Raw genomic sequence first — 14,778 nt, 5'->3', positions numbered from 1 at the left:
ACGTTTTATAACTGGTGTTATCCATTCCGAGTCAATATCGAGGAGGGAACTAGTGTCTTTCGATTTAAATAAAAATTGGAAAACCACTCTAACGGAATCCCCTTTGGATACCTGGTTATTTGGTGAGGATTTGGAAGGAAGATTAAAGGCGGGCAAAGAGTTGTCCGCCTTTAACTGTCATCCAGTCAGTTAAAGACTGTCAGAAGTACTCCAGGAAGAATCGTATCAAATGCAGCCAGATCTCGGTCCACGCCGCATTTAAACTTCAAAAGTCTGCCTCAACATCAGCAGGGAGGGAAACGGGACAGACTCATGTTCGAGAAACTTCCTACAACCGCCCACGTCAAAGGCGGACCTGGAACCGAATACAACACTTCGGCGTAAGGTCGCGTTCTCAGGGAAGATGTATAGGGATAATAGATGTATTATGGCATGGTTGCAAGGTTTTAAAATTCCGTTTGTGACGAGACCATCACATAACATAATCTCAGGTAGACATAAATGGTCGGTGCAACAACATAAGACAATTGAGGGCAACGTTCGGAGATTGCTTAGTATAGGGGCTATTTCTAAGGCACAGCCATGTAAAAATCAGTTTATTACAGAGATATTCACGTTTCAGTTGTTTATTTAGATGATTTTTAATTACTAGGAGATTCTTATGATGCATGTTTAGCAAATGTATTAGAAACAATTGGACTACTCGAATATGGGGTTTATTGTAAACTATAAAAAGAGTATTATCTCCACAAAAAATTGTGACGTTTTTGGGGTTTAAATTAAACTCTATGGATATGACTATTTCTGTTCAAGAGGAAAAAATCACAAAAATAATTTTGCATTTAAAAAAGTTTTTAAGATGGAAGAAATGCACTACAAGGGAGTTTGTAAGGCTAACAGGGAAGTTGATATCCATATGTCCAGCCATAAGTACGGTTATTTATATACCAAATTGTTTCGAGAGAGAAAAAAATTTAGCGTTAAAGAGTAATAAAGGAAATTATAACGGAACTATGAAAATTTCTAAGAAGTTATGTGTTGATACCGATTGGTGGATTCGAAACATACCTATTAGCAAAAACTTATTATCATATAGTAAATACTCTATGGAAATATTCTCTGACGCATCAGATATTGGATGGGGTGTTTGTTGCAATAACATAAGTTCTCAAGGTCTCTGGCCTACCTACGAATGAGAAGAACACATAAATTTTAGGGAGTTACAAGCTGTTTATTTTGGCTTGAAAGGCTTTGCTAATGACTTATCTAACGTTTCTAGCTTGTGCAAGGTAGACAGTGTTGTCTACCCTATATGCCAGTGCAGTAGTGTTACTGCACTGGCATATACCTATATTACATAGAACATAATGTGTTCAATTTCCAAGTTAAACAATATCCCTCGAATAATTTGGCAATGGTGTGAGGAAAGGAGATTATTTATCGTAGCCTCTTATATTAGATCTCAAGAGAATAAGGAAGCTGACAGGGCTTCCAGGGAATTTAAGGTCGAGACAGAATGGAGTTTAGCGAGCTGGGCATTTGGGAAATTGGTCACTATAAGTGGGGTTTACCGGAAATAGATTTGTTTGCTACGCATATAAATGCTAAATGCAAGAAATACATATCGTGGCACAGGGACCCAGATATGTACGCCATTGATGCCTTTACAACAAACTGGGAAACATTTTATTTTTTGCTTTCCCTCCATTTTCAATGGTCCCAAAGGCTCTGCAAAAAGAAAAAAAATTATTTCTGATCAGGCAGAAGGTATAATGGTTGTACCCAACTGGGTTTCGCAACCTTGGTATTCGGTTTTAAGGGCGATGTTAATAGATGAGCCGATTATTTTTTTAAATTAATAAATATTTACTTCTTTTAGCGGATCTCCCCACCCGTTAGCCAACATCTTTCTCTGACGGGAGGTCCGGCTATCAGGCAAGCCTTGCTCTTAGGGAATGTTCCAGAAGAAGCGCTGGAAATTTGCATGTCTTCAATAACAAGTAACACCTTAAAACAGTCTAACTCAGGGCTTAAATAATGGTGGGAATTTTGTAGCGTTAAGAACTTAGATCCCTTCTCGGTTTCGGGTTCCAACGTTCTAATATTTTGACTCAACTCTTTAACGAAGGCGCATCTTTTAGCTCATTAAGTTCTTATAGAGCAGCCATAGCACAGATAGCGGGCCCAGACCTCTTACAAGATTTTCGTATGCAAAGGTTTTTTAAGGGAATATATATGTTGAGACCTAATAAGCCCAAGTCCGAAAATACCTGGGATCCTACGTACGTAGTACTTAATTATTTAAAAATAAAAAATAATTATGAGTTAACCTTGGAGGGGCTTACGCATAAATTAGTGACATTACTGGCCTTAGCATCGGGTCAACGTTTACAAACACTATCGCTTATTGATATAAGGGAAATTTTTCGGAAGTTAGGGGAAATACATATAAAAATTAGCGCAAGATTAAAAACATTCGGTAGAAATAAGCCGCAACCCTTTTTACGCTTACCTTATTTCAAGAAAGACGCTAATTTATGCGTAGCTAGCACGTTAGTAGAGTATCTAAAACGAACAGAGAGCATTAGAGGAAGTATAACTTCTGTTTTCGTAACAATCAAGAAACCGCATAAGAAAACATCCACTCAAACCTTGGGGAGCTGGATTAAAATTGTCCTAAATAAGAGTAGGATTGATACGGATCATTTTACCGCCATAGTACACGGCATGCTGTAACTTCAGCAGCTGCCAGGAAAGGGTTAAATTTTGATACATCAGACTCGCTGCTGGTTGGTCTAAAAATTCTAGAATGTTCGCTACTGTTTACAATAGATCCTTGATGGATAATGAGAATAGTTTTGCTGAGAAATTAATCTTTATATATTTTCAATATAGAAATGGGAGAAAAAGATTATGTTGTTGTTATTACTTTAAAAATCTACATTGTACTTATTTATGGAGACGAGACCTATATAATCACAAGATTAAACGAACTTACCTGAAGTGAAGTTCAATCTTGATTATATGAAGGTCTCTGTCGAAATAAATAAGTTCCTCCCACCCTCAACCTCAATTTACAACAACATAATAAGTATCTTTAAAATTGACTAAATAAGAAATGATGCAAGGGCATATAATGAGGTAAGGGAGCAGGGAAGCGAGGGGCATGTTGAAATTTGTTTGTTTAGGCTTTAAAATGTGTGGTCGCCGCACGGAGAAAAGGGAACTACATTGTACTTATTTATTTCGACGAGACCTTCATATAATCAAGATTGAACTTCACTTCAGGTAAGTTCGTTTAATCTTGTGATTATAGGGGTTTGTTAATATGTTTAAATGCTTTGGTTTTTGAGATATTTAAAGATATTTAAATATGCATATGCCATAATAAATAAAAAAGTTTGTCAACACCTTGTACATTACTCTTCAGAGTTAATTCTTGTGCTGACTTTGAAGCCAGAGAAATAAACTTTACTAAAAAAATGTATTGCCTCCTTAAATGTATACAGGAGTATCAAAAATTACTGGTCTATTTTAAATATTAATTTTACCTAAAAACTTCGTTATTTCAAATACAACACTATGTATTTTTTAAAGTTACTCGAAGCAGATTTAAATGCTCTTTCAAACTATATTAGGGTTTCCTATACCTATCTGGCTCAGATTTTGAATAAAAAGCGATTTTTCAAAAAAATGGCAATCAAGATGGCTGGCGTCGCCGTGGCAATTTGCTAGTGTTATAACAGTTTACTTTTATTTAATTTACCTACAATAGTTTAATAAGTAAGTATTTATTATTTTGTCAAGAAAAATAAAGAAGTAGTTCTTTGATTTATATTACGATGACTTGTAGATATATTGGATTTTCTATAAAAGAACCAATTAAGGCAAATTCATTTTCTTCACTTCCAACGACTGGTTTATGCCTAATAGGTTATTAATATACCACACAATCAACTCTGCGAAATAGGAAAAATCTTTTTTCCTATCAAGATTTCAAAACGGGATCCCGATCCCGAAAATTGGAAACCCTAATTAATCCGTACTTTTTAATCTGTACTGTTAATTATATACATATAGGATATTCTTTCATCTTTCGAGGAATGCTTAACTTTCTGACACTCCTCTGAGTTTAAGCATTTCCATAGCATAGTATTTTTAATTTTAGTCAAGTGGTTTTCTTCAAAATTGTTTAATTCTAGAAGGAAATCCAGCAATGGGACTGACGATTCATCGAATTCGGGTACATTAAAACGACAACATTCGTATAAAAACAGAGGATCAATAGAGTCGATGAACAATAGAAGCGGAAATGCAACTCCGTTAGGTGGTGGTACTCCAGTACGTGAGATGGCCAGTCTTTTTGCTGAACGACCTCCCAGTGTTAATTCACCTCGTAGTCCCCCTATGTCGCCTAGCAATTTAGAGATGACGTCTTGTATGGTACGTAGTAGGCAAATATCAATATCTCACAATATATTTAATTATTTCCTTTTAAGACCTCTAGAAATAGTGCAGAGAATTTCCAAAAGGCACGATCCGTAATCGCTGAGATGTTTGAATCCCGCAGTTTCCAATTCCAACCTTTTACTAAACCTTCCCACTAACATTGCACCACCATTATCTAACCACCCTATTAAACTTTTCATTTGGTAAAACTTATTCTTCACTAATTCATTTTGTTGACAACTTGCTAATTGCTTACATACAGAATGTTTCAAAAGAGATGTGACATCTCTCCTAGGGAGATTCCTCACGTAAAAATAAGATTATTTTTTATATCTTTCTCGTTTGTAGCTACAGGTGAGTTAGTTTTTTTTCGATTTATTATAATTTTATTCCAACTGCTTTAAACGATTCGAATGAAACTTTGAGGGTAAAAGTTATTATAAGTGCTACATAAAAAACTAAAAAAGTTACAACAGATTCACTAGGGTTGTACATATGGGTTTTCTCTGTAATATTTTTCTAAAGAAAACCAGTGGCGGCTCGTGGCAAAAAAGAGTAGGGAAGCAATAATAGAAAAAAATACCCCCCCCCCTGCAGTGGCGCATCTAGAGATTTGGTCTGGGAGGGGTAGTGACAATATTTATGTAAAGTAAATACTAGATTTAAATTATTTTTTTCTTAAAAGGTATTGTAAAATTAAACTGTGGAAAAAATTAACCTGGGTTGGTCTAGATTTTCTGTTTTCATTGGTATTATTAATTTATTTTGTGACAATTTTATTTTTACCACATTTTATTTTATTTATAAAATTTCTTCCTGGAAGGGGTAATTACCCCCATTACCCCTCCCTTATATGCTCCCCTGCCCCCCTGTCACTTTCGTTAAGAAATCCTAAAACGTTATGCATCTAAGACTACAAAAAACTTTTCAAACATTTTAATGGGGACCAAACGGCACAAAATTTGAATGATTTTAAAAAAGAAATGACTCGGATCTGGTGTAACAAAAAATGTATACTAATCACGCGTCTAATCCTATTTTTTGTTCTTAGTGCGATGCACTATTTTCTGCTGCCTACAGTAATAAAATAATCCAGAATACAAAGGTATTTTGTAATTTAAAAAATGTACTTACGAACGGAATCATATTGCGTCATTGTAAAATTTGCTGCCCTTTGATCATGGCGCGTGGCGTCTCGTTCGGCACGCGTTCGGCTAGGAACTTATGAAAACTAAATCGGCGTGTTCAGTTTTGGCTAAATACGTTTATGTTAAAGTGATATGATAACTCGGATTCCCCAAAAATTAAGTGATGGAAGAGTAAAAAGTAAAAATTGGTATATTTTATATTTTATTTTTATTAAAAATAATTGTATTACTTTCTGAATTATTTTAGAGGAAGCAATGCTTCCCATGCTTCCGCTGACGAGCCGCCACTGAAGAAAACATGCGCGCCACTGACTTTTTTCTCTTGTTACCAAAATGATGTAGGCCGTTAATGCCGATTAAAAGTTGTCTCTTCATATTTTGTCGATTTCGATCTCCTTGATGCGATAAACGCAATTTTATTAATATACCTTACTCCAAGTCTAATAGCAATAACCTTTAAATTTTTCTAAAGGCGAAACTAGGCGATAAACGAGCAATCCGATCGAGCGATCTAGGCACTTTCGATCAAATTGTCGAAAGATCTCAACTACTAAAAAACAGCATCTGAAATTAATTTCCAGAAAAATTGATTGACAACCAAATAGCTTGAATGCATTAGCGTAACTAGCAATTTATACTGGGTTGGGCCTGGGGGGGAGGGGGGGGGCTGGCGTTGATCCCAGGGGGGCCCTAGGGCTTTTGTTTATATATGTATTAATACATTTTTTGAACACAACAAAATAATATTAACTAAACAAAACTAGAAAACGTAGTATTTACTGCATCACAAGCAAATAAAAATTAATATGTAGCCAAGAGTCATAATTCAGGATATCTCTGGGGGGGGGGCACACCCGGGTACCACTGTTGTTACGCCAATGCTTGAATGTCGCCTTATAAAAGGTCCGTTTCAAGCAACCAATTTCCAAGAAATTTAGAAGCAATTTTATCGCTCAACTTGGTTGCTACAAAATCGCCCAGTAATGGGGGCATAATGTCATTAACTGGCCGAAGTGTTAAATAAGTATCATTGATTCCTCATCAAAATATATGAAAAAAAGTTCTTATAAACAGGGGTGTGGAAATGCATAGTTTTAAAGATCCAGGATGTTATAAGTTTTAAAAATAGGTCTTTTGTAATTATCTTAAATACCATTTTATAATTTGCTGGAGGTAGCACATTTATTAATTTTATTTTTATTTTATTAATTGTGATTAATAAAATTGCGTTTATCTCATCAAGGAGGAGATCGAAATCGACATATCAAGATACAACTTTAAAACTTTAAATTTTTTAACCGGCATTAACAGCCTTTACAATTTTACAAAGCAAAATCGGGCCTATGTTGATATAAAAATAAATTTTATTTTTACGTGAAGAGTCTCCCCACGACAGAAGGCACATGGTTTTCTGAAACACCCTCTATATGAATGTACCATGTTATCATTTGGCCTTATTCAAACCTATACTTCTTTAATTAAACTACGTTGTATCACAACATTTTTTTATTTATTTATCAATCATCTTACTACAAGTTTTTATTTATAATATAATATATATAACGTATTTCAAGATAGTATAGAACTTGTTTAGCTGTTAATGTGAAAAATACCTTAAAACTGCCATATACTATTTATCCTATTGATAGTTACAAAGTATATCTTCATAGAAGCATGTATTGTTTACCGATACTGTGTCATTGTAGTGCAAAAGGGTGTTATGAACCCCAAAAGTTCCAGCCTCGATAATGATATTCATCAATTTATTGGTACTTTGAACTAAATATTTTAAGTGGTTTTTAACACTAGTAAATAATGTTATAAATTTTAAATAGGAATTGTACTTCAGAATATACTAGAAATAAAATAATTTTAAATATATCTAGAAGTCGTATTTAGTAACGTTTAGCACAATAGGTCTTTTTTCTACCTAAAGAATTTTGTTTTTTACTACTAGTAATATTTTATTCATTTGCTCTGAATTTTAGTTGGCTTTTGAAAAAAATACATCTTTATCAATATTTGTGTTACTATTAAATGCACTACATTTTTTTCCAGATAATTAGACCTTCTTTTATTTGAATATTAGTCCTCTTAAAATTCTGGAAAAAGTTAAGCTTTATTTAACAGCGATAATTTGTTTTTTCTACTCAACAATATTTATGTCTTTCACTGGCCGGATTCATCTAATTGCAATGATAAGCAATTTAAAAATGTCACTATATTAAATAGGTATAATATAAAACTAAACCTCTCTACGCGGCTATTTGAAAAATATATTCCAGATAATGATAATACTAAATTGAACAAGAAATTTTAAGTGTGTTTTATGTTGTTGTTACTTGATATAATATTCAGGGTGTAGTAAAAAATGAATGTCCTTTTATAAATTATTGATACACACAATTTACACATACATGATCAGATCATATCATTTTCAACTATATCAGTTGTGTTGTTTAGCTTGCATGCTTTAGCATTAGAATTACACTTTCAAGTATTCTAAAATATATTTTTGTTATTGTAGACTGACTCTATTACTTCACTGCCACCACCACCTGAAATCAGCGGGGATATAATCACCGAGTCGCCCAGCTATCAACTGCCACCGCCACCTCCTGAACTTTATAACTCAAACTTATCACTTGATAGTTTGCCACCACCGCCCAATCCTAGCGAATTACCTCCAATGACTGGTAGTGAACTGACTGGTAGTCAACTAAGTCTTATGTCACTGCCGCCACCTCCTGGAGAAGACACTGGAACGATACGTAGACGGAAAGGCAGTGGATCGTCGTGTGCCACTCCAACTAATGTTTTAAGTCCAGATAGAACTCCTACACAAGGAATGTCTCCCGACCAAACACCCACACAATCTAGACTAAATACTCCATGTGTTAGTCCCCCTTTATCTAATATGGGTTCAAATTGTAGTACGCCGACTCAAGCTAATCCGCCTTGTAGTTTCAGCCCTACCCAAAGAATGGTTAATAATGGACTTCATGGACAAATTGGCCAAAACCATGATAGAAACTCTCAGCCAGAATCTATTTATGGTAGTAGTAACGGCTTTTATAACACTCCGCCTCCCTATGTTAATCCACCACAATATAGACAGACCAGTACTTTACCTGGTACATCTCCGTTTGCAAACAATAATGGTTTAAGATCATCCTTAAGGCAAACATCATTGCCTCGACAGATTTCGTCAAATAGTATTGCATCGACGAATAGTTCAAGTTCCTCTGGTAATAACTCAATTTACAATATTAGCGGCGAGCTGCGAAATTCTCCTAAAAGTCAACGAAAGGTAGTCTTCCAAGAACCGACCAGTCCAAAGAAAAGCAACAAAAAGATTAGTTTTAATTTAACGCCTCAAGAGGTGCCCCCATTACCTAAGAAACCTCCACCTCCTAAACGTTCGGAAACTACTCGACTGTCCAGCCCTAAAAAGCTTGTCGAACCACCAACAGACTTCTTAAAGGATCTTCAACGTGTAATGCGAAAAAAATGGCAGGTTGCACAAAAATGCAAATTAGAACCAGACACTACACCACATGAAGTGCTTGGTTTTCGAGATCCTCCTGTACTGTTACCCGACTATAAGGAACACAATGTGTCAAACTGGGTAAAAGAACATTACGGACCAAATAATTTATATGAAAATGTCTATAGAGATAGCACGGGAGAGGGTGCTGTAGAATATGTATCATCGCCGCTTCGCAATTGCAAAAGACCACCACCGCCACCACCTAAACGTAGTCAAACGACACAACTTTCTACACCCAAAATGCACTGATGTCGCGTCTGTTAATTCCATCTCATATCTACATGGATCTGAAAAAAAAAATACTTCAAATCGTTATACTATCGTGTTTCAAATCCAAAGTGCTTTTCTGGTTTTAGCCTTTTGTAACAGATTGTACTCAGCTTCTCATGCCTGTTTTAATATGATTTGAAGTAATTTTCTAATCTTATACTGCCAAAAAAATCTAAATGTAATATATAATAAAGAGAAACACCAGCATAACCAGTAACTTAGGCTAAGATTTCTAATAACTACAAAACTGCCACAGGAGGCAAAAATGTGATTCTTAATTTGGTAAAATTAGTAGAGAATGATGTGCCATTTTATTGAGTGAGTATTGCTGATTTTTTCGTTTTGGACTGATGTAATTTTAAGCCGCGTGCTTTTTTGTATATATTTAATTTCACTTTGTAAACGAGAAAAGAAAAATGTCAAACATTTTATGGTGCTTATAGGTATATAAATCTATAATGAATTTTTCTTAGATATAAGGAAGTAGTAAATTTTTGTGTGTTTTTATAAATTTTATATCGAATTTTTACAAGGTAATTAGTTGGACGAAGTTTTTAAGAATTGTGGGAAAGGGCAGGAATAATGTCCTCTGTGGTGTAACAGGGTTGAATAAATGAGTCTTTTATTTTTGTTTAGTTTTCAGAATATATTTTTTTGTTTGTAAATATATTTTTTTATGGAATATAGCTCATAATTTACTTAAGTTTCCTAAAGCTATCGATAAAGTGATGGCAAATTTTAGCATATTGTACATTTTTAGTTAAACAAAATGTAAAATATTATTAAGAAAATTATTAAGTGTAAACTGGAGGATCTCTACAATGCCATTGGATAAAATATGATATAATAGCATAAAGTTTTGTATTGGTTTTTAGATTTTTTACTAATCTATTGTAGTCTATTATGCTATATTAGTAGTCTTTAAAAGCGTAGACAAGTATATGTTAGAGAAATTTCTGTATTGCTAATTTATTATTTTTTAACCCGAAAAATGGTGCAATTTAATTTTTATTTGTGCGTTTTTATTTATTGAAAAATGTTAAGACCAATTTAGGGGCGTTGTAGAACATAAAAGAACTTTAATTTTGTTTTTTACATATAAGGTGCTTATTACTATAAACACTTTGTATACTGTCTACCATTTATATTATTCATATACTTACTAACTGTTATATATAGTATTACAATAAATTAATATGTAAAGTAAGTCTTTCTTTAATTTCATCAAATATAAAATACAATGTCTAATAGTGGGGCAAATCACAAATAATATAATATTAAGGTGCGTCCAGATTTAAGCATTTTAGTCCGAACGAACAGAACAAACTGAATGCGCAGGAACAAGCAGAATAAATAGGCGAAACAATAAGTCATTGCATTCACGCGAATAAAAATATTACATCTGCTTGAAGTGTTTGTGAGTACACCGTGGTAGTTTTACTATAGTAAATATACAAAATCAACAACTACAACCCAGTTTCAAGATAAAAAGAAACACGAATACTGATTTAGCAGTAGCTTTTAGTGCTTTTTTCACAATTTGTACGGAGACAAAAAATAAGAAAAAATTGTAAAGCTAATGGTTACGAAGATTCTATTCACATCAAGTCCCAATCTTTGTGTCCCGAACGACACAAAGGATTCAAACAGCACGAACGCTACGAACTAAGTTATTTCTCGTCAATTCAAAAATTCGGCAAACGCTAAATCCTTTTGAGCAATTCCGATTTACCGACACGCTTCGAAAAATGTTTGGCGCGTTCGGTGTGGCTCGGTGACAGGTCCAGACTCCAGACCTTCGTTCTGTTCGTTCGAGCTAAACTGCTCAAATCTGGAGTTTGGGCGCACCTTTAGGTTTTAAAAATCTCAAATGAACCGAAAAAGAACAAGACATAAAACGTTGCAGATTTTCAGATTTATTGAATTATATTAAGGCTTAAACAATAATTTTGTTCTAGAAAGAAATAAGTAGAAAAATGCATGTTACTGTCCCATAAACAAAGTCGTGGAATACATATTATGGCATATCTTTATTCACGAGGTTTTTAAGATCCATATAAGATCTAAGGATAGCACAAAGTATGGCCAAAGGTATGGCACAAAGCACAAAAAATCTTGGATAAAGCACTAAACAGTTGGCAACACTGCTTAGATCTTGTAATTTTTAGTGATTGGTGATTGGTGACAATCATGTGACTTTGTTTATTGTTTATTTTGGTAAGAAAAGTGTACATGAAAAGTGTTTTTCAGTAAAATTTTGGATATTTTTCTACTCCCAATCAAGGGTGGCTTAACTATAATATGTTCGAGCTGATACAACATGTTTAATGTTTTCGTTGCTGCTAAAAACGCCAGTTAGCACCATTGTCCACGAATCCGGACATCGTTGAAATAGATGAGACGCATCGTTATATGGCTAGGTGATCGTTGGGTATTTGGCGGTATCAGCCGACAACACCAAGAGGCTATTTGCGTTGGTGGTTCAAGACCAATCAGCTAATACACTATTGCCAATCATTTTCATCTGTTCAGATGAGTGGCGAGGATATAGTATCGTTATTCTCTGGCCATGGTACAGTAAACCATTCCTGGAACATCCTAAACCCACCCAGAAACTAAGAACCCCTATGGGTTCCTGCAGAAAGATTCTACGAGAATTGCACGGACACAGATTTTATTGTATGGACAATATGGTACTACTATTGTGAGTAGACTTATTTACCTTTTATAGGAGTTTATTAATTAATTATATTATATAATTTGTTTCAGGTATCATACCCAAAATATTGGGAGGGCGTGGAGGAGTTTAAAGGAGGTTTTTAAGGGAGGATGGAACATGCCAAAGATTTCATTGGAGAGTGGATGTACCAGATGAACGACCTCTCCCAAGCTCAGGATATGAGGACTCAATTTGAACTGTTCTGCTGGGATATTTGCAGTGCATAAACCGGACCCGGGCAAGTAAAAATGGTAGCCAATTTATTGGACTGCATCTGCAATGAGTGCGAACTATAAAGGTCGATTTATAAACTCTACAGTTTGCTTTGGATTTGGCGTTGGCGTTGGATTTGCCGTCGACCGTTCGTAGCGCCGCAAAATCGCATTTATAAACTCGACGGTTGACAGTTGGCTTTGGCCGTTTTGGGCAGATCTAACCTTACATTTTTGTTTACTTTTTACTTAAGAGTAGCAGAGTCTATAGTGCGTTTTTAGAGACGAAAGTGTTTAAAGTTTTGGTTTTTTGTTCGAGATTTTTAATTATGGATTTGGAAAGTAATGGTCTTGATGAAATTACTCTATTAGGGTTATTGGGAGTGACCATAAATTTGGAATTAGCATACTTCAAAACTAGATGTAAACAAAGCAACACGTGATCGCTCTTTACTATTCTATTGGCTGTAACGTCATTTGCTACGTGGTGCTACGGACGGCGAACCGCCGCGAAAAAGTTAAACATAATTCAAGTCCGACGGCAACCGGGCGCCAAAGCCAAAGCCAACCGTGTTTATAAATGCTCTTATGGTAATATACAGTTTTAAGAATTGGGCGGCGGTGCCAACGCCAAAGCCAAATCCAACTGTGAGTTTATAAAGGTCGATTTATAAACTCTACAGTTGGCTTTGGATTTGGCGTTGGCGTTGGATTTGCCGTCGACCGTTCGTAGCGCCGCAAAATCGCATTTATAAACTCGACGGTTGACAGTTGGCTTTGGCCGTTTTGGGCAGATCTAACCTTACATTTTTGTTTACTTTTTGCTTGAGAGTAGCAGAGTCTATAGTGCGTTTTTAGAGACGAAAGTGTTTAAAGTTTTGGTTTTTTGTTCGAGAGTAGGTTTAAGTAGGATTTATAAACTCACAGTTGGATTTGGCTTTGGCGTTGGCGCCGCCGCCCAATTCTTAAAACTGTATATTACCATAAGAGCATTTATAAACACGGTTGGCGTTGGCTTTGGCGCCCGATTGCCGTCGGACTTGAATTATGTTTAACTTTTTACCGTTCGAAGCGGTTCGCCGTCCGTAGCACCACGTAGCAAATGACGTTACAGCCAATAGAATAGTAAAGAGCGATCACGTGATGCTTTGTTTACATCTAGTTTTGAAGTATGGGAATTCCAAATTTATGGTCACTCCCAATAACCCTAATAGGGTAATTTCATCAAGACCATTACTTTCCAAATCCATAATTAAGAATCTCGAACAAAAAACCAAAACTTTAAACACTTTCGTCTCTAAAAATGCACTATAGACTCTGCTACTCTCAAGTCAAAAGTAAACAAAAATGTAAGGTTAGATCTGCCCAAAACGGCCAAAGCCAACTGTCAACCGTCGAGTTTATAAATGCGATTTTGCGGCGCTACGAACGGTCGACGGCAAATCCAACGCCAACGCCAAATCCAAAGCCAACTGTTGAGTTGACCTTAAAGGTCGATTTATAAACTCTACAGTTTACCAAAGCCAAAGCCAACTGTCAACCGTCGAGTTTATAAATGCGATTTTGCGGCGCTACGAACGGTCGACGGCAAATCCAACGCCAACGCCAAATCCAAAGCCAACTGTTGAGTTGACCTTAAAGGTCGATTTATAAACTCTACAGTTGGCTTTGGATTTGGCGTTGGCGTTGGATTTGCCGTCGACTGTTCGTAGCGCCGCAAAATCGCATTTATAAACTCCACGGTTGACAGTTGGCTTTGGCCGTTTTGGGCAGATCTAACCTTACATTTTTGTTTACTTTTTACTTAAGAGTAGCAGAGTCTATAGTGCGTTTTTAGAGACGAAAGTGTTTAAAGTTTTGGTTTTTTGTTCGAGATTTTTAATTATGGATTTGGAAAGTAATGGTCTTGATGAAATTACCCTATTAGGGTTATTGGGAGTGACCATAAATTTGGAATTAGCATACTTCAAAACTAGATGTAAACAAAGCAACACGTGATCGCTCTTTACTATTCTATTGGCTGTAACGTCATTGCTACGTGGTGCTACGGACGGCGAACCGCCTCGAACGGTAAAAAGTTAAACATAATTCAAGTCCGACGGCAACCGGGCGCCAAAGCCAACGCCAACCGTGTTTATAAATGCTCTTATGGTAATATACAGTTTTAAGAATTGGGCGGCGGCGCCAAAGCCAAATCCAACTGTGAGTTTATAAATCCTACTTTAAGAATTGGGCGGCGGCGCCAACACCAAAGCCAAATCCAACTGTGAGTTTATAAATCCTACTTAAATCCTACTTAACTCTTGTGTGGGCAAGATTTTTGTTCAAGTTTCGTTTACTTGAAATCATTACGTAAGAAATATTTGTTTATTTAGTATTTGGAAGCCTTTTTGAATTCTTCTTCTTCTTATCACGCCCTCTCCTGCCGAA

The 14,778-nt window shown here is 35.6% G+C and overlaps 1 protein-coding gene across 5 annotated transcripts in view; it reads left to right on the top strand.

Annotated features, from left to right (window-relative positions):
• Positions 1-10,254, top strand: part of LOC115890539 (ras-associated and pleckstrin homology domains-containing protein 1) — a 331,325-nt gene extending 321,071 nt beyond the window's left edge. For all 5 annotated transcript variants that reach the window (XM_030910796.1, XM_030910795.1, XM_030910797.1 and 2 more), the window contains 2 exons: positions 4,203-4,443; positions 8,125-10,254. In XM_030910796.1, the coding sequence (XP_030766656.1) occupies positions 4,203-4,443; positions 8,125-9,396 (1,513 nt within the window). In that variant the 3' untranslated portion in view covers positions 9,397-10,254. The remainder of the gene's footprint in view (positions 1-4,202; positions 4,444-8,124) is intronic.
• The last annotated feature ends 4,524 nt before the right edge of the window (positions 10,255-14,778 follow it).

The sequence above is a fragment of the Sitophilus oryzae genome, unplaced genomic scaffold, assembly GCF_002938485.1.
Source record: "Sitophilus oryzae breed Bouriz unplaced genomic scaffold, Soryzae_2.0 scaffold_882_pilon_pilon, whole genome shotgun sequence".
Classification (NCBI taxonomy): Eukaryota; Metazoa; Arthropoda; class Insecta; order Coleoptera; family Curculionidae; genus Sitophilus; species Sitophilus oryzae.
This window is presented reverse-complemented; position numbering and strand designations above follow the sequence as displayed.